Here is a 26114-nt window from a genome sequence, read left to right as displayed (position 1 = left end):
TGTCTCTGTCTGTCTGTCTGTCTCTGTCTCTCTGTCTGTCTCTGTCTGTCTGTCTCTGTCTCTCTGTCTGTCTCTGTCTCTCTGTCTGTCTCTGTCTCTCTGTCTGTCTCTGTCTCTGTCTCTCTGTCTCTCTGTCTCTCTGTCTGTCTCTGTCTCTCTGTCTGTCTCTGTTCTCTGTCTCTCTGTCTGTCTCTGTCTCTCTGTCTTTTTCTGTCTGTCTGTCTGTCTCTGTCTGTCTTTCTCGTCTGTTTGTCTCTGTCTCTCTGTGTCTCTGTCTCTGTCTGTCTGTCTGTCTGTCTGTCTCGCCACTTTCCTTTCTTGCTCCAGGCTTCATGCATGCTAGGCCAACACTCTATCAACTGAGTACCCAGAGCATCAGCTTCAAGGAGCTGTCTGTGTTCCTCTGGTTACTGTCTCCCTTACTACATAGAGTACCTATGTGGGGAAGCTCAGGCCGGGAATGGACTCTCTGGGGATCTGGGCAACTACCTGCAGACCTAGGCCTCTGTTCTATGCTTCGTTAACTTGGCAAACGCCTCTGCCTCAGACCTTCGGTCCCTGTGTGGCAGCTCCTCCACAGGAGTTGGTGATTGATGGTGGAATACTGTCCCATTTCCTTTCCAGCCTCTGGCACTGTGGGGGACTCTGTCTGGACCACCCCTGGCTCTCTGAGACCTTCACAAGGCAGCACTCGAGGTGCATTTAACTAGCAGGCACAGCTGGTCTGGCTGCCTTGTTGATGCTTCTGTCTAAATCAGCGCATCCCCAACGAGGGGCTGTAGAAAGATTAGGATTTACCGATGCTAACAGGAGCAAAAGATGGAACCAATGTGCTGTGTTATGCTTGTTTCTTTCCCCTTCAGACTTCCTTCTCTGTGTTGATGATCTAAGCTTTTGACAGGTGCTCTTCGGGGCACATTGTGAATCTTTCCACACCACGGAGACACAGACTGATATTTCAATGAGGGCTTCCGCAGGCAGGAGTCATTACTTTGCAGGTTGGCTGAGCTAAAATAAGTGGCTTCACCGGCAGAGTTCACGGCCCACTTTCTCCTTGTCCCGGTTCAGCACTATACTGAATTTTTAATTTTTATTCTTATTACCTAACACCGTATTGAATTTTTCATTTTTATTTCTCTTCCTGGGCAGAGGCACATTTGGCAGAAACAGCATCGTTTTGAGTTGAGTGAAAGGAATTTTTTTTTTTTTTTAGTAGCGACGGTTTCTTTTTTTCCTTCGAGGGGCGGGGAACGGGGGAGGAATGACTTCCATGAATCCTTCTGGGGATATGTTTCACAACAAAAATTTCACAATGCGCCTGCTTCATTTCCATACAAAACTGCTTGTTTCTGAGGGCAGTGAGGTGGACGGGGGAGGGGCAGGGTACACCTGAGCCTGATGAAGGAAGGACGGGAGGGAGAGATGTAAGTCTCTTCCTCCCCACAGCCAGTGTGGCCTGGACCTTACCACGCCCTCCGGCCTCTGTGATGTTTCTCAACAAACATCATCCTAGCCTAGAGGCTGAGGTCCATCTGTATCTGTAGACATATTAGATATACTAGATATATAGATATTTTAGATAGATTATAGATAGATCTATAGACAGACAGACAGGTAGGAAGGAAGGTAGGTAGGTAGATAGATAGATAGATAGATAGATAGATAGATAGATAGATAGATTAATTTTTAAAACAATTTTCAGTTCTGGGGTTAATCCCATGGCCAGCACCCCGAGCTGATTTATCATTGATCAACATCTTCCACCTTTTCCTTACGTTTTGTTGAGAGACAGGGTCTCACTACGTTGCCTAGGTGTCTTGGACTCACTATGTAGCTCAGGCTAGCCTCGAGCTAATGATCCACCTGCCTCAGCCTCCCAAGTGCCTGAGTTACAGACCTGCACCACTGTGCATGACTGTGTTTTATTTATTTCCCCATTTTCACGTGCACATATGTTTGTATGTTTCCATCTGTGTGTATGTGGGGGAGGGATGGTTGTGTGGAGGCCGGGGATTGGGATCAGGAATCTTCCTCGACTGCTCTTCAACTTTATTCCTTGAGGCAGGGTCTCGGTCTCTCTCTCTCTCTCTCTCTCTCTCTCTCTCTCTCTCTCTCTCTCTCTCTCTCTTTCTCTTTCTTTTTTCCTTTTTTCGGAGCTGGGGACCGAACCCAGGGCATTGCGCTTGCCAGGCAATCGCTCTACCACTGAGCTAAATCCACAACCCCCGAGGCAGGGTCTCTCAATCGAACCCAGAGCTGATGGATGTGGTTGGTCTTGCTGGTCAGCCTGCTCTGGGGACTGTCTCAGCACCTCGAGGATGGAATTATAAGCAGGCTGCTATGACCAGGCATTTACAGGGATCCACATTCCAGAAGTCACACTTGTCTGGCAAATGCTTGAACCGCTGAGCCATCTCCTGGATCTTGATTTTCAGTTTTGAATCCACCCAGAACAATTATGCATCCTTATGGGTGCTGCCTGGCACATCGACACATATATGGGGAGGACTAACCAGAGCAGGACAATTCAAAATCTGTCATCCCAAACGTTTGTCAATCACGCATCATTTCTTGGGAGCATTCAAAGTCTTGAGACTCCTCTTGGATAGAAAAAATAAAATGAAGGAATTCCAAACTTGAAATTTGTGCCAGATTCCCCTGGCTTGAGTCAGTCATATGGAGACTTCAACACCAGAAGGCATGAGGCAGCGTGATTGTGACAAGGCCATCAAAAGACTCTAACAGACCAACCCATAAGGCCTTGCAGCAATGATGGCTGGCAATGAGACACCAATTTCCACACCAGAGATAAGAATCTTCTAAGCCTCTGTGTATGACCTCATTTGGCAATAACAGCTAAATCAATTTGGTGTCATTTATATAAATAAGGCCAGGGCAAACGTCCCTGTACCTCTCTCCCTCCTTCTTCTTGTACCCTGATCCGTGGTGGCCTGTGATGATTAGCCCTCAGGAGAAAAACTTGGCTCATTGACACGTTCACATCCCTGGCCAGGAGCAAGAGCCAAGCAATTGCTTTATTTCTATTTTTTATACACGGGTTCAGCAGGTGGCTAGCTTAACATACACATGCACATACAAACACACATATACAGTGTACATGGCAAGGCACAGGTTATCTAAGCAGTGTAACCTCAGGGAGGCCTGTAACCCATGGAAGACTCCTGCCAGGTCTGTGCTTTGATGGACCTGTATGAAACGTGGGCCCAGACCTGCCTGTGTGCCTGCCAGATACTCTTGTCCATCAAGAGCCTAGCTGGTCAGTTACATTCTCTTTGCATCTGTGACCTGACTCATTCACAGTAGGGAAGGCCATATCACCTACGTAGGGTAACACACTGACCCCATCATGGGGTCTTGGTTTCAAATGTACTACAATAAACTACCTTGACAAAAATCAACTTAGGGAGAAAGTATTTATTTATTTAAGTCAAAACTTCAGGTTATAAGCCACCATTGTAGGGAGGTCAAAACAGAAGGAATTTATAAAACTGTCCCTCAGGACACATCCACAGTCAAGAGCAGAGAGAGAATGAGTATATGCATATGTTGTTCTCAACTAGCTTTCTCTACTCCTATATAGTTCAGGACCCAAGCCTAGGGAATGGTGTTGCCCACTGTGGGCAGTCTGGGTCTTCTTCTTCTTCTTCTTCTTCTTCTTCTTCTTCTTCTTCTTCTTCTTCTTCTTCTTCTTCTTCTTCTTCTTCTTCTTCTTCTTCTTCTTCTTCTCTCCCTCCTCCTCCTCCTCCTCCTCCTCCCCCTCCTCCTCCTTCTCCTCCTCCCCCTCCTACTCCTCCTTCTCCTCTTCCTCCTTCTTTTTCGATTTATTTATTTATTGTATATAAGAACACTGTAGCTGTCTTCAGACACACCAGAAGAGGGCATCAGATCTCATTACAGATGATTGTAAGCCACCATGTGGTTGCGGGGATTTGAACTCAGAACCTCTGGAACAGAGTCAGTGCTCTTAACCACTGAGCCATGTCTCCAGCCCTCAGTCTGGGTCTTCTTACACTAGTTAAAGCAAGCAAGACAGTCCATCACACATATGCCCACAGACCGACCTGATCTAGACGACTCTCTATTGAGACTCTTTTCCTGGGTGGTTTTAAGTTGTGTCAGTTTGATGATTAAAACTAGCCATCACCCATATCCATGCTGGGCATCTGTGAAACATGGTAGCTGCTCTTTTCTCTGCCTACCTCACACCTTCACCCACAGGCAGTTAGCAGCTGAGGCATTACCTTGAAAAAAAAAAAAAGAGCTTTCCTTTTTCACAAGAACACCCCCTGGGGAGCATATTCTGAAATATATACAATTTAAGATATGTCAAAAAAAATTAGCTTCAAGTTCTGTTTGGAACGTTCCTTCAAAACTTTGAAGCAAACCATATGACTCAGAAACGGGGGGTTGCTGGGGATGTGATGCCGGGCAGACATAAAAATGACAGTGGAAAAGTGTATTTACGGATGTGGGAGGACATCCCGGAGGCTGTAAATCTTTTAAAAGGTGCTGTGTGTATGCGGAATGAGTGAATCAGTTTCTTCCTGTGTAAAATCGTTGTCAGGATCGGGGTGAGCAGGTGGGGTGGAGACCGTCACGAAAAGGTTCACGTTCGCACAACCCAGAGGCAGTCAGCTTGGGTCCGTGTCTGACTTCCTTCTGTCACTCACTGAGTGGTCTCGGTTCCCTCTTCTGTGACTTGGGAATGGGAGCGTTGCACTATTTGGAAGGAGGCGATGGCTCAGGTCGCACTCTCGGGACGGCACTTGTCCCTCACCGGATAGAGCTGTGTCATTTCGTGCCTCTGAAGCACTAACTGATAAATGCCTACTTCTCTCTTCAGGAGTGTCATTTTCATTCTTCTGGAAGACTCAAGGAGAACAGACCCGACCAGCCCCCTACGCTTATGGGGGGCAGGTCGTCTCTGACGGGTTCAAAGTCTGCTTTAGTGGTGGAAAGGGCTCTGTGGAGCTGTACACACGAGATAATTCCATGACGTGGAAGGCCACCTTCAACCCTCCGGGTGAGTGAAGCACCAAAAGGAGCTTCTGTCCCATTAGTGTGGCACAGGGCTCCTTCCTACCAGCAGCTCGAGAAGGTACCAGAAGGATACTGGTCACAAGGTGGCTTCACACCAAGGTCAAAGCCCTATGAGCTCACTGTGTGATTGCTGCTGCCCTAGTGGCTGTGTGAGGCTGGTTTTCTGCATGATGGAGGTGACATGGCAGGTGCCCAGTAATTGTCTGGGACTAAGGTGGAAGCTATGTGCAGAAGACAGACCATGATTTAAATCCCCCTGTCTAGCACCATTCGGTGATATGGCCTTGAAACTGCCCTCACGGTGCAAAATGTTCTGGGGAAGACAGGCTGCTAATCAGAGAGCAGGCAGTAAGGCAGGAGGAGAGGTGGTGGTAGTGTATGGTCTTATTAAGGACGTACCTTTAGAACCAGTCAGAGGGGACTGGGATGCCAAGGGCCTGAGTTTCAGCGTAAGAGAAGAAGCTCTGTGGTATGCTATTAGCTGAGTTGGAGACTGGGCATCTGAAACAAGGAGCAGGAAAGATAGTGTAAGATTTTAGAGGAGGAACGTGACTAGGTCCACAGAAGGATTTCATGTGGCATGCAGGAAGGGCCTGGATAGAAACTAGCCAGGATAGAGTCAGAGGTCTCCATGATAAGCCTTGAGAACAGCGGTTCTCAACTTACCGGTCGAGATTCCCACCGGGGTCACAGATCAGATATACTGCTTATCAGATATTTAAATTACAATTCATTACAACAGCAAGATTACAGTTATGAAGTAGGGGTGAAAATTATTTTATGGGGGGGGGTCATCGCAACACGAGGAACTGTATTATTTTTTTTAAATTTTTTTTCTTTTTTTTTCTTTTTTCCGGAGCTGGGGACCAAACCCAGGGCCTTTCGTTTGCTAGGCAAGCGCTCTACCACTGAGCTAAATCCCCAACCCCGAGGAACTGTATTATTAAAGGGGTGCGGCATTGGTTAAGGTTGAGAACAGTATCTTTGAAGCCGCCCAGCATCCTCTTCTGGCTCATTTGAAGGAGGTGACACAGCTTAATTGTAAAGATGTCAGGCCAGGTCCTAACTCTGTACTTTGTAGCTTTACTGGCCTGGTATCATATTCAAAAACTTTTCTTCCATTTCTTCATTTGTAACTGAGAAGAGTAACAGTTACTATTTCACTGGGAGACAGCCTGCTGATGGATCAAAGGAGTCTTGAACAATGGGTGGCAGAATCCGGGGAGACTTGGGTTTGCTCCGTGGGTGTCGGACTTGCTTCAGCTGAACTCGTAGTTCCTCCTCTGCAAGGTGGGGAAAAGCAGCAAGGGACGATATCAAATTTCTGGATTCTTTCCCACCTCCAAGGCTGGAAACACCTTTGCCTTCCCGCTTGTGGAGGCTCTGTCTGAGTCTCTGCGAAGGCTCTCAGTGAGGACCGCTTGCGGTCAAGGTTTCCTAGGTAACAGCTCATCCCCCCCCCCCCCCCCATGGGCCCTGGGCCTGTGGCAAGCATCAGGCATCTAGCAGGTTCTCTGAAACGGAACATGTGCTGTTTTCCAACCCAGGGATGCCGAGAGAGACTTGTAAACATCCTTTTCTCATCTGCTCCTCATTTGTTCACTGGAGGGCTTTGTTATTCTTGCTTGCAAAGTCAAGCACAATAACGTTTTGTTGGCCCTGCCCAGGGCCCAAGTGTTCCTCAGAGCGTCAAGATTACTGAAGTGTTACGCAATCCCCAGCAGGAAGCTCTGATGTAATCACTGGCAGTCCACAGTGACCCACGGGCAGGGGCGCTGTGTGTCCTTCAGAGGGGGGCTACTCTGTGTCACCTTTGTCAACCCCAGGAGCATGTCTTACACCCAGGCTTACAAAACAGATGTCTTTGTGGGCCAGTCTTCCTACTGATGAGAAGGAGGACCCAGAGGCTTCCAAGGAGGTGTCTGATGGAGCCAGGAGGCTGGCTATAGTCATTGTGTCACCTCATGTTGATTATATATGTTGTCATAGAGGCAATGTCCGGTCAGGCCTTTGAGGTTTTTAGATTCTCAATGTCCGTTGGAGTGAGCTATGACCAGAGGTTGTGATGTCATGTCAAAAGCCAGGTCTTCCAAGTTCCCATTGGAAACAAAAGAGAGTCGCCACCCCGGCTTCGCCTTTTAATGACAGGAGGGGGTAGGGGAGCTGCCTCCTAGTGGAGCGCCCGCCCTCCTATACAGCCTAGTCAGCATGGCGGCCCATCCTCAGTGAAACCAGGTTCCTACTCTGCCTCTTCTTCGGTTCTGTAGACCAGGTGCATGGCCACTAGTCTGGCACGATTATACTATAGCCTCCATGTTTTAAAGCATTAAAAACCCATAGTGAAACTGAGTCCACGGAACAGAGGGCTCCCAGGGGCCTCCCCAGCTCTGTGCATGACCAACCTCCCCACAGCAGCATCCCACCCCTGGACTATGCTTCAGGGATGTGCCGTGCTCATGTGGACGTATTTGGGGGGATGTCGGGGCCCATTCCTGGCATCATACATCTTGTCTGTTGGGGGAGTCTGTTTTGAGCTTGGACCTTTTACCTACCTTTAAGCGGGGTGTTCACTCGCTCACTGTGAGGTCTGAGAGCTCTTTGCCCATTTCGTGTAACAGCATCCACTGAAGATATTTCCCCAGCCATGGCTGGCCTTTTCCTCCTATGCTCAACTTCTTTCACAGAGCAGATGTTTCCAGTTTTAATGGAGACCAGTTTATCACGTTCTATCCCGGATCATGCTTTTTCTGATATACCTATACCTATACCTGTACCATACCTATACCATACCAATACCTATACCATACCAATACCTATACCATACCAATACCTATACCATACCAATACCTATACCATACCTATACCATACCAATACCTATATCATACCTATACCTATACCATACCAATACCTATACCATACCTATACCATATCATACCTATACCATACCATACCTATACCTATACCATACCTGTACCATACCATACCTATACCATATCATACCTATACCATACCATACCTATACCTATACCATACCTGTACCATACCATACCTATACCTATACCATACCTGTACCATACCATACCTATACCTATACCATACCAATACCTATACCATACCTATACCTATACCATACCAATACCTATACCATACCTATACCATACCATACCTATACCATAACATACCTAAACCTATACCATACCTGTACCATACCATACCTATACCTATACCATACCTATACCATACCATACCTAAACCTATACCATACCTGTACCATACCATACCTAAACCTATACCATACCTGTACCATACCATACCTATACCTATACCATACCTGTACCATACCATACCTATACCTATACCTATACCATACCAATACCTATACCATACCTATACCTATACCATACCTATACCTATACCATACCTATACCATACCTATACCATACCAATACCTATACCATACCTATACCATACCAATACCTATACCATACCTACACCAATACCATACCTATACCTCTATCTATCTATCTATCTATCTATCTATCTATCTATCTATCTATCTATCTGATCTACATATACATATGCAGTATCAAGGGACTAGAGAGACAACTCAGTTGTTAAGAGCACTTGCTGCTTTTCCAGAGGATCTGAGTTCAATTCCCAGCACCTACATGGCAGTTCATGACTGTCTACAAGTTCAGTTCTAGGGGTTTTGACCACCTCTCTGCCTTCCATAGGCACTGCATGCATAGGGCACACAGACAGACAGACAGACAGACACAAGCCAGACAGTTTTATTTCAACTTAACACAAGCTAGAGTCATCAGAGAGCCTCAACTGGGAAAATGGCTCTATGAATTGAGGCTATGGGCAGGCCTGTAGGGCATTTTCTTAATTAGTGATTGATTAGGAAGACCAAGCCCATTGTGGGCGGTACCATCCCTGGGCTGACTGAGCAAGCCATGGGGAGCGAGCCAGCATCCCTCCATGGTCTCTGCATCAGCTTCTGCCTCCAGGTAAGACAATACCCATATACACAGAGTCAAACAAACAAGTAAGCAAGCAAACAAACTTTTTTTTTTTTTTTTGGTTCTTTTTTTCGGAGCTGGGGACCGAACCCAGGGCCTTGCGCTTCCTAGGTAAGTGCTCTACCACTGAGCTAAATCCCCAGCCCCACAAACAAACTTTTTTAAAAGTCAGATTCAACCTCGACGTCATTCTAGATTTCTCCTTTTATGTTCTGGAAGCATGGAGTCCTGACCCATTTATTGATATTTTTGCATCCGAGTCTTTGGGTTTCCCAGCCTCCTGGGTTGCAGAGGTTGAATTTGTTCCACTGTGCTGGCTCTGCTCCTGTCAGATATCAGCAGATGATGTCTGTATTGGTCTACCACTGGGCTGTCCGTTCTGTCCCTCTGATCTGTTTGTACCCCCAATACCACATGGCTTCCCTTACCTATCGGAACCTGTTCAACTTCTGGTCATACTGAGATTTTCAGCTAGGATTAGTGTCTGGTTGGTTGATGCTTGGGTCTGGCCTTTTAAACAAGTCTTTTATTACCTTCGATTGTGGGTGTTTACACTTCTGACCATTGCGTTAAAGTAATACAGGGTCTTCTTAAATTGCTTTTGGAACCTGGGGGTGGGAGGGAAGATCGTGTGCTCCAAAGGACCAAGGGGAATCAGGTTATGCTAGAATCCATAGTTGGATTCACCAAGGTCAAGGGTGATCAATTACCGCATGAAGGGGGAGATGTGCTTACGGACTTGGGAAACTCATGTAGGTCTTTACTCTCTTCCAGGTCCTTACTGGACTCACGTCCTGTTCACATGGAAATCCAAGGAGGGCCTGAAGGTCTACGTCAACGGGACTCTGAGCACCTCGGACCCGAGTGGGAAAGTGTCTCACGCCTATGGGGATCCCCACATCAACCTGGTCATAGGGTGTGAGCACGACTGGACCAAGCGTTACGAGAACGGAGCTTTCGATGAGTTCATCATCTGGGAACGTGCGCTGACTCCCTACGAGATCAAGATGTACTTCACAGCTGCCGTCGGTCAGTGCCTGGGACGACTGTTCGTGGGTCTGGGGTCTGCACCTAGAAATGTTCAGCTCAGGGCTCCACCCCACCTTCAGCTTCACCAGCTCTTGTCACGGCAGATGTGAGCTGTGTCTTAATGAACCTTATAAGTATAGTCATGTTTCTGAACACCTGTTCCCCAAGATGAATGAAAAAACGGTTCACCGGAGACACACTGAGATTAATATTCCCACATCCTTGTAGGCTCCATGGGGCATGAGAAGGCTGATTACAGATGTTTCAGTGGCAAACATTCAGGCCCTTAACAAATGCCTACCACGTACACGTCCCGTGTGCATTCTCTCTGCTGGGCCTCGGACCCCAAAGTACCTTCTCCTTGTTCGGTTATACGTGATCGCTCAGAACGAGGACCTATAGGCAGGGGACATGGTGTAATTCTTCATTTCGTCACGGGATTTTTAAAAAGCTTTGATAAATTCATTCATACGACGTCTGCGTAACCATTTAAAGTGAGCAATTACAAAAAGATAGGGCTAGAATGATAGTTCAGTAAGTAAAGCGCTCGCTTCTCAAGCACAAGGACCTGAGTTCAAATCCCAAGGCCCACGTTAAAAAAGCAGAGTGTGGTGATATGTGCTTTTAATCCTAGCACAGGGGAGGCAAAGACAGGAAAAACTCTTGGACTCACTGTCCAACCCATCTCCCTTATCAGTGAGTCCCAGATCCTAGTTTAAAAAAAAAAAAAAAAGGCAGCTCCTTGGGGATGACCCCGGGGTTGACCTCCACTTCTATATGCACGCACAAAAATAAAAATTATGAGGTAAACTGTTTGATAGTATTGAGCAGATTCACAGGCTTACAACCACGGTCTCTGTATGGTTTTCAATAGTTCAGTGTCGTTAACGGACAGCCATGTTGCTGCCTCTCCTGACTTCTGCCACTGACCTATTTCTCGTCTCTGGGGTTCACCTGTTGGAGATATTCCATACAAATGCTACCACTTACTGGCATCTAGAAAGGTGGGATGTTCCTCCTGCAATCCCAGGCCCTGCCACTCAAAGTGGGGAGCAGCGTCTGTGCAGAGACAGAGAGAGGAGAGGGCCAGGTCCAGATGGTGAGATCTCAGTGCACACGTCTGTGAAACGTAGAAACATTGCCATCTGCCTGATGACCCCATAGCAAGAATCACACAGGGACTGAGCTAGAGCAAGGCAAGGCAGTCCTGCTTCTCATCTCAGTCTCATGGGGCCACTCAGTGATATGGTGGGGAGCTCCATTCCCATCGCCAGACATGACACAAACACGTGGCATGGCTGCCCTGTAAATGCTTGGTCCCTGAGTGACGAATGTCGCTGGATCTTGGAGAACAAAGTGCTTTTGGGGTCCAGCTTAACATCACCAGCTAGCTCACCCCACCCAGTCCCAAGGGGCCCGTCACTCTTGAGCCAGCCAGGGTGATGATGTCATTTCCTCAGGTCACCCAAAGCAACCTCGAGACATTTCCCAAAAATGAGGTCAAGTATCAAAGAGAAGTCTGTGTTCTCATCTGGAGACAAGAGAATTAGAAAGAGCCGGTGAAGGGGAGGGGCAAGTGGAGGCTTCATCTTTGACCTTGAACATCTTATGGGGAGTGGCTCATTATTAACCATGGTCATCAGCAACCAGAGTTCCTCACAGTAGTTCCGTCTCCTCCGCAGTAGTTCTGTCTCCTCCGCTACATTTGGGGTGGTGTCCAGTCTACCTGAGTCTAGTGTATCCATTTCTTTTACATTGCAACAACAGACCAGACATAAGCTACTTCCTTAAGTGGGATCGATTTATATTGGCTCACGATTTCAGAGGGTTCAGCTGGGAGCTAGTAGGCTCCATACATTTGAGTGGGGACATCACAGCAGGAAAGGACATCTGTTCACACCACACAGGAAGTGGGAGGGGATAAATGAACCCTCAGGGACCTGTCCCTAGTGTCTCCAGTTAGGCTCTGCCTCCAGAGTTTCTCAGAGTCCTTCCAAAAACAGTGTCACCAGCTGGGGACCCAGTGTTCCAGTGTGGGAGATGCTTCTGATTCAAACACCTAGTGATTAAGGGTCCTGTGTTTTATCTGTAATGAGTCTGGGTGCCAGTGGTGGCTGTTTCTCATTCTTTCTTTGTTTGAAATCCGTGAGACCTTGCATAAAATCATCCTTTTATGTGATGGCTTGCATGAGCGGTGTTCAGAAGCAATTTACAATATAAATGGGAAAATAATTTCTGCCGGGCAAATCCATATAATCTACATTTTAGGCTGATTTATGAGCCCTTTATCTTCCCAGCAACATCCAGACTCAAAATATCCCGGTCCTCCGTAGGGCGCCTCAAGCTGGTAAATTCTGAATAAGGACAGACCTCCCTGGGGACGACAAAGGGTGACTTAGCCTTCCTTGAAGCATGGCTTTGGTTTTTATCTTTCAGGTAAATATCCTCCGCTGTCTTCAACACCACCAGCGATGCCTACAGCACACCCTGTGGTGAGCAGGGTCTTTTCCCTTTTTACCCTGTGTGTGAGTCACTTTTCGTAGCTGGGACAAAATATCTGAGGAGACAACCCAAGGGAGAAGGGATTTCAGTCCGTTGTGTGCTGAGGGCCTGAGACAAGACAGAACTGTGGTAGAAAAGCCAAGTGGAGGAAGGACGCTTGTTCCGTGCTCCGTAGCACCCAGGAAGTGGGGGTGCGGGGGTCAGAAGAGGGGTTCAGGGAGGGGGTGGGAAAGGAGAAAGAGGGTCTGAGGGTAAACCAACCCCCAATGGCCCATTCTCTTTCCTCCACTTAAACCCACTGTCTACTGCTCATACCATAACACACAGACTCACATCAATGGATTTAATTCATTGATAACTTAGCACGCTGCCTTGACCCAATCACCTCTTGATAGTGCCATGGGCCGGAGGCCAAGCTCTATAACACAGGAGGCTCTGAGCGGAACTCACATTCAAACCACAGTCCCACCGTCTCGTTGTAGTGTTGGTTTGCGATGTGTGCCAGCAGGCCCAGCATCCTATCCAGAACGAACTAACAAAGGGAGAGGAGTCAATTTCAGGGTAATTCTTGGTGCCCAGAGTGGTTGGGAGAGGGATCCCCTTGGGTCCTGTTCCTTGGAATGCTAGGAGGAAAGGAAATTCTTGGGAGCCAGTGATCCCTGAAATGGTTTCCTCTTTCCTGAGACCCAACTTTCCTCGGCAGCTTCCTTTGGTGCCTTTTCTTCTGATGTCAGAGAAGTGGGTTGATTTGTACAGAATGCGTCTGCTTTAACTTAGCCTTTGTGTCTAGAATGTCCCTTGCTCAGAATTTGCCTGATGGTGAGTGCCTGGACTCTCGTCCACTTGGATTCAGGAGCTCATCTTTCAAACGATCCTAGTTTCAGAAGGGGGCTGTGAGGATGGGATACTGTTCTGTGCAGATTCTTATGGGCCCAGAGTCAGGGGTCACCCTGAGTTTCTATAGAATATCCTGGTCTTAGTGCCTAGCAGGAACCCATGTGGCTACTACTGTGTTTCAGATGCCCACAGATGCCTACCACCCTATCATCACCAACCTGACTGAGGAGAGAAAACACTTCCAGAGACCCAGAACCGTGCTGAGATACCTTCAAAACGTGTCCCTCAGCTTGCCCAATAAATCGCTCTCCGAGGAAACTGCGCTGAACCTCACAGAGGTAAATTTTCTGCTACCTTTGACTTGTGGGTTAGGGCTGATGCATGACGGGGCCATGGATTAGAGAATTAGAAAGATCTAGATCCGTGGCTGGTGAGATGACTCAGCAGTTAACACTTGCTTCCCTTACAGAAGACTCGAATTTGGTTCCTAGCACCCAGGTTAGGTGATTCACAGCCATTCAGAACTCCAGATTTATGGAATAAAACAGTCTCTTTTGGCTTCTATGGGCACGTACACACATCTGGCATACAATCTCTCTCTCTCTGTCTCTGTCTCTGTCTCTGTCTGTCTCTGTCTGTCTCTGTCTCTGTCTCTGTCTCTGTCTGTCTCTGTCTCTCTGTCTCTCTGTCTCTCTGTCTCTCTCTCTCACACACACACACTAAAATCTTTAAAAAAAAAAAAAAGCAAGACCAAGAACCTTGCCTTACAGAATTTGAGCATCTTGTAAACAGGAATTTAGAGCTGGTCCAGGCCAGCTCTGCTACTCAGTGAAGCCTTCTTGAGCTGGAAATTGGTTCTTCGTTTCACTTGCCCAGCATCTAACCTTTCTGGACCACCTAGCTGGCCTTCGGAGCCAATTGGGGTTGCAACTCCTGGTCTCAAGTCTGATGTCTCCTTGGCAATAAGGAAGAGGTGGAGTGAGGGATATTGACTGCTGTGATAGGGGCCACTGATTGCTATGCACAGTGTGACATCCTAAAGTTACCCAGGGCATCCCGTGTGTGTGGTACTTAGGATATTAACATCGTTCCTCCCAATGGTCCCCAGGTAGAGGAAAAAGCTTGAGGTACACCATGGCTGTATGGTCTTCTTGAGCCAGGGGTCTTGGCTGGTATGAAGGGAGAAGGGATGTTTGAGGTGGACCATTCTTAACCAATTACAGCCCAAGGGTATGACTGGGGAGTGGATTCTAGCTGTTAGGCCCACCTTTGTGCTGTAGGTCACAACTCTGTACTCCTGGGAATGAATGTTGCTGGCTTCCTGGCTATTCTGAGACTTGGAGGCAATAGTCACAGTGACCATGTCTCAGGGGACGAAGTGGATCCCTGTATACTTTGGTGTCTGGTGCAGGGTCACTTTTTCCCAAGGGCTCGCATTTCCTGGGGTGCACACCCAGGGAAGACACATAAACCTGGGGTATAGTGGTCAGAGGCTCTGTGGAGTGGCTGGAGGCCAGTAGTTTTCTTGATGGGTTGAAAGAAGCAAGTTGGATGTTTGAGATCTCATCGTCTCTCAGAACACTTAGGTTCTAGAATTCTACATCACCAGGAACTATCATGGCTTTCAAGGGGTTGAGGGGCTGCCATGAATTTGGATTCTGGAAAGTGCTTTGAAGGGTAGGTCTGGGTAGCTGAGCTCAGGTTCTAGGCTGACCCCAGGTTTGACCCCCAGCCCTGTGCTTTTAGTAATTTGGTAGACACATTGTCTAACCCTATAGACTTCACTTTCCTGGGAGATGTAGAGAAATCGTGCTGTCCAGGTCCCTAGCTGGTACCCACAGGGTGATAATAAGACCCAGAGCAGGTGTGGAACATGGTGTCTGAGTCTTTGGCATTGATAGTGACTGGATGGGTCTGCTATGTGACCCTACTTTATGCATGCTGACCACTGACCCATTAGTGTTGAGGGCACTGTGTTGTGGGACCATAGTGTCTCTACAACCACAACTAGCCCTTTGTCTGTGTGTCTGGATGTGTTGGGGATGGGGAGGGTGGGTGGCTGTCAGGGGAGCAGAAGAGAGACTTGATGTAGCACTTACTCTAGGATGAGCCCTCTTCATTACGTCACATACCATCCCCCCCACTGGTGATGTACAAGTTTGCCCAAACTTGGGGATTTTTCCACCCAATCCCAGCCCCTCCTCCTGTGGAAATGGGGAGTGTGCCACATGGGAAATTCTGCCCATTCAAGCTCTGTTTTATGATTGGCTGGTCTGCCATGTTAATTCTGTCCTCCTAGGCCAGGGATTGGTCTAGGTGAGGTCAATGGGCCCAGGGTGGAGCTATGAGGTAGCTGATAGGGATGAAGCGAGACAGGCCTTTATGGCCATGGTGGTTCCAAGTCCTTCGTAAGATAACGTATTGGAACACAGGCTTTGATGGAGGTCACATGGGAAACATTTCCTAGGCTTGGTGGCTTTGCTCTTTGCCTGTTACTTCTTTGTCTCTCTACTAAACCTGACGGATTCAGAGACTGCAAACCCAGATGCCTCTGGGGTTCAATAACCAAAGTAATGGATTCAAGGGGCAGGACCAGCAGGCGGGCAGCTGACCTGTTGGGGAGTAGCAGCCAGCTACTCAAAGCTTCTCCATCTCAACCTTCAGAGTCATCTTTTCTGATTTCGCAAGGGGAGCCTTAGTCTTGAAAACATGGCGGGGATTTTAACAGGAAATGTGCACAGAACGAATGAAAGCCAACTCAAGACTGAGGGAGCCCAGTTGTCCTCGATTTGAGGGCCCCCCACAGCCTGTGCCGACCCTGGTGCCCTGGGGACAAACCATACAGAACGGCTCCCAGAACTTGTCAACTCTGATTCAACAGGAAACGAAATTTCTAGGTAGTCATTGTCCAACTTTCTGTAGTGTCCTGACTCATAACCATCCTTGATGGCCAAGTGCAATGGCTGGAGACCACTTCCTAGACTATGTAAGTAGTGTTAGTCACATGTGCTCCCAAGTGCGAGGTCCATAGTACATGTACAGAGACTAGTGACCCACGTACAATATTCATATTGGAGTCCTCAGTCTTGAACACAAGAACTGTGAAATACCTTAATAATTAACAATAACAACCAAAAATATCTATGTGGTCTGCATGGTGAAATAATATTTTTGTGTGTTGGATCAAGTAAATAAAATATACTATTTAATTGATTCACTCCCCTCCCCCAAATAAGTAGCTGACTGGAAATATAAAGGTATTTGTGGTAGCACACACCTATAATCCCAGCACCTGGGAAACTGAGGCAGAAGGATTTGAGTCTACATCATGAGCTCCTGCCCCCCCCCCCAAAAAAAAAGAAAAAAAAAGAAAAAAAAAGAAAAAAATCAGATTTGACTATTGTGGTTCATTCATTTCTGTTCTCAGAACTGCTCTGTGTTCCTCAGACCAAATATGAAACATGCATGGCCTAAATTTTAGGGACATATGGTGACTTATTTATACACAGTCTAGCCTGCTTCTGCACACTGTGGTGGAGTTGAAGGTCTAGCCTGACAACCTGAAGTCCTAACTTTGTGGTTTTTAAGAAAAAAAAAGGGGTTGGGGATTTAGCTCAGTGGTAGAGCGCTTGCCTAGCAAGCGCAAGGCCCTGGGTTCGGTCCCCAGCTCCGAAAAAAAGAAAAAAGAAAAAAGAAAAAAAAAGAAAAAGAAAAAAATCTTTGGGGCTGTGGATGTGGCCCAGTTGAAAGAGCGCTTACCCAACAGACATGAAGTCCTGGGTTTGATCCCAGAACCACACAAACCAAGGGTGGTGGTACACACCTGTAACCCTGGCACTTGGGAAGCAGAGGGAAGAGGGTCAGAAGTTCAAGGCCTTCCTTGGCCTCAGTCATTCTGTGTACAGTGAGTTTGAGGCCAGCCTGGGCTATATGAAACCTTATGGAAGAGGAAGAGGAAAAAGGGAAGGAGAAAGAGGTGGGAGGAGGAGGGATAGGAGGAGGGGGAATGAGAGGAGGAGAAGGGGAGGGAGAGGAGGAGGAAAAGGAGAAGGAAAAGGGGAAGGAGGAGGGAGAGGGAGGAAGGGGAGGAGGAGAGGAAGGAGGGGGGAGAGGAAAAGGAATAAGGAATAAAAGAAAATGCTTGCCAATCTGCTCAGGGAGAGAAAGCAGAAACATTTTGCAGTCATTAGTTAAGCCCCTGCACTTTAGAGTGTTAATAAACAGCTGTGAAATGAAGATGAAGGGGAGAAGGGAGCTTTGATAATGCATTCTGCACGTACTTAGTGTCTTTGTCGAGAAGGGATAGGATTTTGATGGCCATGGCTACCTCATGGTTCTCAACCTAGGGGTCGTGACCCCCTTGCCAAACCTCTATCTCCAAAAAGTATTTGCATTATGATTCATGACAGTAGCAAAATTACAGTTATGGGGTAGCAATGAAGATAATTTTATGATTGGGGGGGTCACCACAACAGGAGGAACTGTATTAAAGGGTTGAAACATTAGAAAGGTTGAGAACCACTGGGTAGAGGAAACAGGAGAGTGAGTCTGCCTTCCAGTTTGAGTCTGGTGTCTGTAAAGACTGAGACAGATGAGGCGTCATGCAGTTGGGAGGGGTGGGGATTGAGGCAAACTTCACTGACATAGCTACCCTGCTCAGCCTTGCTCAGGGGTCACATGGGATGCTGTCATGCTATGTGGCCTGCAACCAATGCTTTTCTTCCCCCAAAGGACGTAGGAAGACCAGTTTCCACCTATCTCTCCCTATTTGAAAATGCTAAAATTTAATTTTATTGTTTTGGAAGAAGAATGAGTCAGACCAAGTTTTAAGGTGACTGACTGAGTGGCAGTGGCTTCTGCTTTGTAGAGGTGACGTCTAGCTGGTATAAATGGCTTATTGTCAGGTTTCATGAGTGTGATCATTCACTCACTGCATCATTCATCCATCTATCCATTTATACATCCATCTATCCATCCATTAATTCACCCACTCATCATCCATCCATCCATCCATCCATCCATCCATCTACTCATGCATCCATTTATCCAGCCATTCATCCACTCATCCATCCATCTATCTAATCTTCTATCCATCCCTCCTTCCATCTACTCATCCATCCATCCACCATTCATTCATCCATCATCTATCTATCCACCCATCATCCATCCATCCATCCATCCATCCATCCATCCATCCAATCATTCATCCATCCATCCATCCAATCATTCATTCATCCATCCATCCATCCATCCATCCATCCATCCATACATACATACATACATACATATATCTATCTATACATCCATACATCCATGCGTCCTTCTATCCACTCATCCATCCATTCATTGATGGAACATGTGGAGCCTGTCGTGTGGCCCAGGCACTTGTGATGTCCACATCCTGATCACTGACTTTACAAGGTTTCCACAAGAAACAAATGAGACAGCATCTATAAGATAAGCCCAAGTCTGGGAACATAGCTCAGTGATTAAAGCATTTAACCCATGACCCTGAAGATCTGAGTTCAGATCCCCAGAATCCAAATAACGCCGAGTGGACATGAAAACCTGCCTATAACTCCAGTCTCAGAAGGCAGAGGCAGGAGCCTTCTAGTGAGAGTCAGCCATATTGGCCAGTTCTGAGATCAGTTGAGAGATCTCAATGACTAAGGAGGACCAGCAATTGAGTGTGATTACTGACATCAGCCTTGGGCTTCACGAGCACTCACACGTACCAACATGAAAGTGTGCCCATGTAAACATACATACACGGATGTCCACACACCACGAGTACAAGCCGTCATTGCCTTTCACTGCACGCTACCCCAATGGCTAGTTGAGGAGACGTGGGAAGGTTGGGGAGGAGTCTGGTAGGCTCGGACGTGACGCTGGAGGATCTACCCTAAGCAGTCTTGTTCTGTTTACCTTTAGACCTTCTTAAGAACTGTGGGCGAGGTGCTCCTACTGCCCAGCTGGATTCACGTATCAGAGGTAAGGAAGAGGTTGCCTTGACCTTTAGCATGCATGCATGCACTATGGCTGTCTTTCTGCAGTGGCATCCCATGGCCCTAACTGTACTTAAGAAGAATGAAGCCTTTCTCGGTCCTGATGGCTGAGACACTGAAGCTCATTTCCCTTGGACATGAAAGGCACCCTGGGGTGGGAGTGAGCCTGGGATGCTCGGTCCCGTGCCACTGCCTCTGGCTCTGCGAAAGGGAGCAGCTCTTCCAGAAGACTGACCTTTGCTTGTCACTTCACACAGTTTTTTTTTTATTCTGCATTCTTGAACAGTCAGAGCCCATATTTGGCATTTTAAGATCAGTGGATTGAGTGCGAGACGGCAGGGCTCAAAAGTGTGCTTCATGATTAAAAAGAAAATGAAAGGCTTTTGTCGCCCTGCACTCAAAATTCAAGAAGCAGAGCAGAGTGCTTTTCCTTGATTTCCAACCATCTTATTGATATCACTTCTTTAAAACATGAGAAGAGTCAATGAATAGTTGTGGCGATAAAAATACCTACGATAAGAATCACCCGGGACTTGCAGGCGGAGCGTGGCGGAGAGCAGCCTCGTATAACCCCACAGTCTGGTCCTCAGCCCGCTCACGTACATACATTCTACAGACATCTGCTGGAACCTGCTTTTCTGTAATTTTATCAAGAACTTTTGCCAAGATGGGGTTGAAGAGAGAGCTCACAGGCGTGTAGAACGGAGTTTGGATCCCAGGCGCCCACACGAATGCTGGGTGGACATGCTACCCTCCCCGTAACTCCAACCTGAGAAGGCAGGGACAGGGGATCCCCAGATCAAGATGGCTAGCCATCTAGGTGTGCTCTAGGTTTGACGGAGAGACCCTCCCTCAATGAGTAAGGTAGATTAATGATTTAGGCCAAGTCTCAACATGGGGCCCCACATGTATGCATGCACGTGTGTGAATATATACCCCCACACACAAAAACATGCATGCACGTACATACCACACACCCTCGCAAAAGAGGGGAATGTGGGGAAAAGAATGTTTGCCAAGGTACTCTTTATTCTGAGCACCATATTTGTCAAGTATAGGCCATGCTACAATGACAACAGACCCCACCTCACAATGACTGAGCATAGCGGGCATCTCACCTCTCAAATATTCAGTCTATGCTATGATTCAGAGATCTCATGCTCCGCCCAGATTTTGGGCCACACATGACTCTAAGTGCCCGGGAGGGCCCTGAGGCACCAAGATGCTTGCTCTCCACACTCAAGTGCTCACTCTCCTGGTCCCTCCTCCTTTCAAACATTTAAAGCTTTTCTGCAAGGTTCAGAGGCAGAAGAGACAGCCAATTCTCACCTAATTAATATGATGGCGCGAGAGCTTGCCGTGCCATCTTTATTGAACAGCTTCATGTGAAATTAGACCGTACAACATTGGCAAATGGGACAGAGAGGGGGAGTTGTGAATGTTAAAGTAACAGTCTACATAGAAACACATTTTGTTGTTGTTTTCAAGAAGCGTAGCTCTCCAGGGATAGGTTTTTTCTTCTTCTTCTTCTTCTTCTTCTTCTTCTTCTTCTTCTTCTTCTTCTTCTTCTTCTTCTTCTTCTTCTTCTTCTTCTTCTTCTTCTTCTTCTTCTTCTTCTCCTCCTTCTCCTTCTCCTTCTCCTTCTCCTCCTCCTCCTCCTCCTTCTTCTTCTTCTTCTTCTCCTCCTTCTCCTTCTCCTCCTCCTTCCTCCTTCCTCCTCCTCCTTCTTCCTCCTCCCTCCTCCTTCTCCTCCTCCTCTTCTTCTTCCTCTTCCTCCTCCTCTTCTTCTTCTTCCTCTTTTTATTCTTCAAAGATTTGTTTATTCTATATGGGTACACTGTAGCTGTCTTCAGACACACCAGAAGAGGGCATCAGATCTCATTACAGATGGTTGTGAGCCATCACACGGTTGCTTTGAACTCAGGACTTCTGGAAGAGCAATCAGTGCTCTTAACCACTGAGCCGTCTCTCCAGCCAAGGGATAGGTTTCTAAGGGGCTTTGTGTACAAGTTGCTGTCTGAAACACAGGGCGGATAGCCAGTGGGAACAGCCAGAAGAGGGACGGCAGCCAGGGGAGGCCTCCGACCAACAGATTTTCTTCATTGATTTAAATGAACTTTCTTTGAATGTAAAATATGCAAATCTGCTGCAAAATATGAATAATTATGAAACAATCCCGGCTTAGGCAAATTTCTGAGCACTGAAGGGAAGTGTGCACATGAACCGCTCTGCTCCTCATAGAACTGGGTGCCAAAGACACAGACGCTCTGATTGGAATCAGACCACGGGCCTAAGAGACAATGTCTAAAATTGGCCCGTGCGTCTGGTTCCGCCTCAGTGGGTCCTCCTGGAGTGCCTGTGAGTGGTTGCCGAGAGCTCAGCAGCGACAGATGCTGTCTAAGAAAGGATAGAAGGGGATGGGAGGGTGAGGCAGAACTGGGCAAGGGGCCTGAGAGAACTCATCTCTCCTTGCCGTGACGTCTGAGGTTCAAGAGAGTCAGAAGGAGCTGGACGTAAACCCTGGCATGAATGATTCTTAACAGTCAGCAGAGGTCTGTGAAACTAAGAGGGCCCTGCCTTCCTGTGGGCAGAACCCAGTGGTGTCCTTTCTCCCTTAAAGACGCTGAATAGGTAAAGAGGACTACTAGACGCAGAATCAAAGAAGCCAGAGGGAAATGGAGGTCTGGTCTGGTACCTCTAAAGAGGTTGCCACTTCATTGAGGGTGGAAAAGGATCGATGGTGTCCTCGTGCCCCAGAGGACTCAGGGTCATTATTTGTAAGACTGAGGCACGGGCAGACCTGAGATTTGCCCCAGGTCCTTCAAGGCTTCATAGCAGAGCTCTGAACAGGTGTCTGAGCTGTCTGGTCACTCAGGAGTTCTAGGACATTGGGTGAGCTTTGACTTGTGCGTCCTGTGCTTTGCGAACTCATCGGGTGAGCGTCACCTCCTAGGCTTCGAAGTGAGGCAGCTGGGTGATTTCTCTCTCTGACAGCTGTCAGGGGGGGAAGTGAAGCTCTGGGTTCTTTATGCATTCATCTCATGTGGGGCTGAAGGTGGTGGTCCTCAGAGTTTCACGTCTGTGTTGCTTGCAGGACAATGCCGTGACGCTGGGCCTGGTTGACACCATCGATACCGTCATGGGCCACATATCATCCAACCTGCAGCCCAGAGAACCCCATATCTCCCTCACAGGCTCTTCCTCCATGGCAGGTAGCCATTATCAGATTGGAAGGCAGTGGGGGTTGTGGGAGAAAGTGTTGGTCGGTCGTGCAGGCTGCTGGCTTTCACACCGCCTGAGGCTCACACAGCAGTTGAGAAAAAGCACCATTTTCTGAGCTCCGGCACCTTGTGCAAAATCCCAGTTTGGAAGGAAGCTGGGTTAGAATTAGGGGCTGGGTTATGGCATCTACACGTGACTGTGTAAGCAGTCACGACAACGTGTGTGTGGGTGCCTTATGGCAGTCATCTGGGCTTAAACCGAATGGGAATCGGAGCTTCTTGAGTCTCTGGGTCCTTAAGTATCCAGTGGGATGCTCTTTGCCTTAGAGATGTGGAGTGGGTGAAGAAGGGGAGGGGAGGAGTCAAGGAGTCCAGAACGTGAGTCTGGATGAATGCCAGAGTGGGATATCGGAGGAAACAGCCTGGCTTTCCCAGGATGAGTCAGGGCCTCCACAGACAGGCGTGCATGCATTCTTTGCTTTGAATCTCCGTCAGGACACTTCGGGCCAGCAACACCACACAGCTTCATCTGCCCCCAGAGTCACTCCCTCCACACACATGGTTTCATTTTCCCTTTTCTGATGGGGTCTCCCAGAGTTTAGATAGCCTCGATCCCCCTCACCCCTGTGGAGTGTGATATCATTGCTACCCTGAGGTTAAATACTTAGATCTAGAGGATTGCGGAGAGGTGGGGTCCTTCCAGCCAGGAGTTCCCTTAGGGCGAGGCTGGAGGATTTGGCTTCTGCAGAAATCCCCATCCTAACTCACGTTTGTGTAGATATGCGCATGTGTGTATGTGCATGTGCATGCGCATGTGTGTATGTGTATGTGTGCACAGGTGTGTGGGCACGCACGTGTGTATATGTGCACATGTGTACACATGTGTGTATATGAACATGTGTGTTCTGAGTCACCCTTTTTAGAGGCGGTTCCTCTCTCCTAGGGGTTGACTGGGTTTCAGAAACGTAGGGTGGTGACACACAGGGTCTTCAGTCTGTCTCCCACAGCTGGTGAACCTGCTGACTTCATTCACCGTGTCTATTTCTCCTTCAGAATTCTCGGTGGCCAAGGTCCTCCCACCAGCGCTGAGTGCCCCCCACTACAGATTCCCAGCCCACGGGCACAGCTACATTGAGATTCCGAGAGAGGCCCTTCACAGCCAAGGTGAGTGGATGTGGTTCCTCAGGCCCTCAGGTGCTGCAGTCTGGGTAGCTGTCCCTCCGTGGGAGGGTGGGCTTTGGGTGCTCCCAGAGAAGACTCGGAGGCAAAGCATGCCTTACCACCTCATTCCACAACACACGGTAGATCATAGACCAAGCTGGGTCTTAGGAAAAATCTACATTGCAGTGAGTCTGGCCCACCATATTGGATCTGTCCTCAAATCTGCTTAGCTCCTGGTTAGTTGAATATGAGTAGATGTGACACCTTTCCTCTTCTTCAAGGTAGCCATGGGTAGGTACATCTGTATAGAGGAGCCAGAAACTATCCCAGAACAGGCTCATATCAAGTCTCATTATGAGTAAGTAACCAATGGTACCTGGTTACACAGGAGCACTCTGGAGCCCAGTCAGCTCTGGCCATATCTGGCTGACAACTTCTATGGGAATCCTTCCCACTTGGGTCCACTCACAGTTGAGGATTATTGTGGTTCTTCACCCTAGAGGGCTCGGACAGAGGCCGAGCCCTGCCACCCAGCCCTGCATGGATTCATTTTTTTTTTTTTTTTTTGTCTAGAGGACAGGTGCCTATGACTTCAATCTCTCCTGGCAAAGACTCAGCATTTCCTGTTCTCAGGAGAGAGATCCCGTCTAGTAACCTTGCATAGCATCTTGTAGGTTCCAATGCAGGACAGATTAGAAATAACTCAGTCTTCAAGAATGGCCAGAAGCCGTGTTCTCAACGCTTACTGCAAAGCAAGCCAAACTCTGATTAAAACCCCAGTTTAGCCCACGGATGGCTGTGTGGCTCCGGGAAGGTCTCTGACCATATTTGGGCCAGGCCAACAACAATATCTGCTTCGTGGTATTGTTACAGAACTTACAAGGCAAAATATGTATAAATCACTATGCATGGCATGTAACGAGCCCCAAGTTGACAGCAGGAGAGCTCCCGAAGTCAGCCAATGATGGCTGAGTGTTCTCACAATTGCGGAGAGAAAGAAATGCTGAGTATGTGGGTCTTACTGTAACAAGGGGCAAGGGATACATTGTAGCCATCTGGCTGTCGGCTCCAGTCTGCAGGCCTTCATTGGAGCATCAGAATACCCCTCCTGCAGACTGCCTGGGACACACTCACTGCTGGGCAAATGGCAGCCTGTGACGTGTTCCCTGTCCCTGAAGCTCTCTCTGTTATCCTGGGCAGGTCTCTGCACCTGGGTGTGGAGTGGGCGTAAGGGATGGGACAGGAGGTCATTGTCCCAGCTGAGCACTCTGGGGACTAGCCACACTTTCTGTACCATTTGTTGTAAACTCATGGTTTTGTGGCTCTTCCTCCTCCCTGCCCCAACCCGGAGTCACTGCCTTCGGCTTCACTGTGTGCCGGGTTCTGCACATCTCCTGCTTTATGACTGGAGGGTTGATGAGCATCTGGCCTCTGCTTTGTCCTCAGCCTGGACCACGATTGTCGGCCTTCTCTACCACACCATGCACTATTACCTGAACAACATCCCGCCAGCCAGCACAGAGTGAGTGTGGTACAGTGGTGTGGGGGTGGAGTGGGGGGGTGTGTGCTCTCGTTTCCTGGATGGCCGGCCTCCGAGATACTCCACACTGACACACACACACACACACACACACACACACACACACACACACACACACACACGGCTTCTGGTTAGCAAACTCTGGCTACCAGCACCTGCTGCCTCGCTCTTCAAGCCAGGTTGGGCTTCTAGTCCTTTGGAAAAGATTCAGGAACTCCACCAAGTGAGATAAATCCAGCAGGCTCTGGGGCAGACAGGTCAGCTATGCTCCTGGGCTCCCTGAGCCTCAGTTTTCACATCTATAGAATGGGAAGATAGCAGGCCCGCCTTTATGATTGTCTGGTAAGCTTTCTTCCCTTCTGCCATTTCTCCCCTCCCCCAAATTCCTTCTTCCACAGTTGGTATGAGGAGATCAGGAAGCTCCTGGTAGATAGTTAAACTCGCTCCAGGGGTCAGGGGTCATTCCCAGGTCAAACTCATCAGATCCCAATTGAAACTTCTGCACACCAGGTTATCTCACTAAGCCATTGGCATTTCAACCTCAGAACTCCAAAACAGGGACCGGAGATGTCGGTGGGCGTAGATCAGAGTGAGGTGGGGTGATGTAGTGGGAATGGTTTTAAGCAAATGAGGGACTTGTCCAGTAGTGGAAACTCTGAACATCCTGGCTTCAGGGGCAGCATGGTCCAGCTGTCCAGGTGACATCACCAGGTCCCATCTCTAGGCTTTTCC

General features: G+C 48.1%; 1 protein-coding gene across 4 annotated transcripts in view; it reads left to right on the top strand.

Annotated features, from left to right (window-relative positions):
• The window catches only part of Adgrd1 (adhesion G protein-coupled receptor D1), a 114798-nt gene that overhangs the window by 19428 nt on the left and 69256 nt on the right, over window positions 1-26114 (top strand). For all 4 annotated transcript variants that reach the window (XM_017598511.3, XM_001070157.9, XM_063271783.1 and 1 more), the window contains 8 exons: window positions 4865-5044; window positions 9862-10116; window positions 12553-12608; window positions 13638-13793; window positions 19387-19446; window positions 22555-22672; window positions 23735-23845; window positions 25289-25364. In XM_017598511.3, coding sequence (XP_017454000.1) covers window positions 4865-5044; window positions 9862-10116; window positions 12553-12608; window positions 13638-13793; window positions 19387-19446; window positions 22555-22672; window positions 23735-23845; window positions 25289-25364 — 1012 coding nt within the window. The remainder of the gene's footprint in view (window positions 1-4864; window positions 5045-9861; window positions 10117-12552; window positions 12609-13637; window positions 13794-19386; window positions 19447-22554; window positions 22673-23734; window positions 23846-25288; window positions 25365-26114) is intronic.

The sequence above is a fragment of the Rattus norvegicus genome, chromosome 12, assembly GCF_036323735.1.
Source record: "Rattus norvegicus strain BN/NHsdMcwi chromosome 12, GRCr8, whole genome shotgun sequence".
Lineage (NCBI taxonomy): Eukaryota > Metazoa > Chordata > Mammalia > Rodentia > Muridae > Rattus > Rattus norvegicus.
The sequence above is the reverse complement of the archived record's forward strand: the minus strand, read 5'-3'. Positions and strand labels throughout refer to the sequence as shown.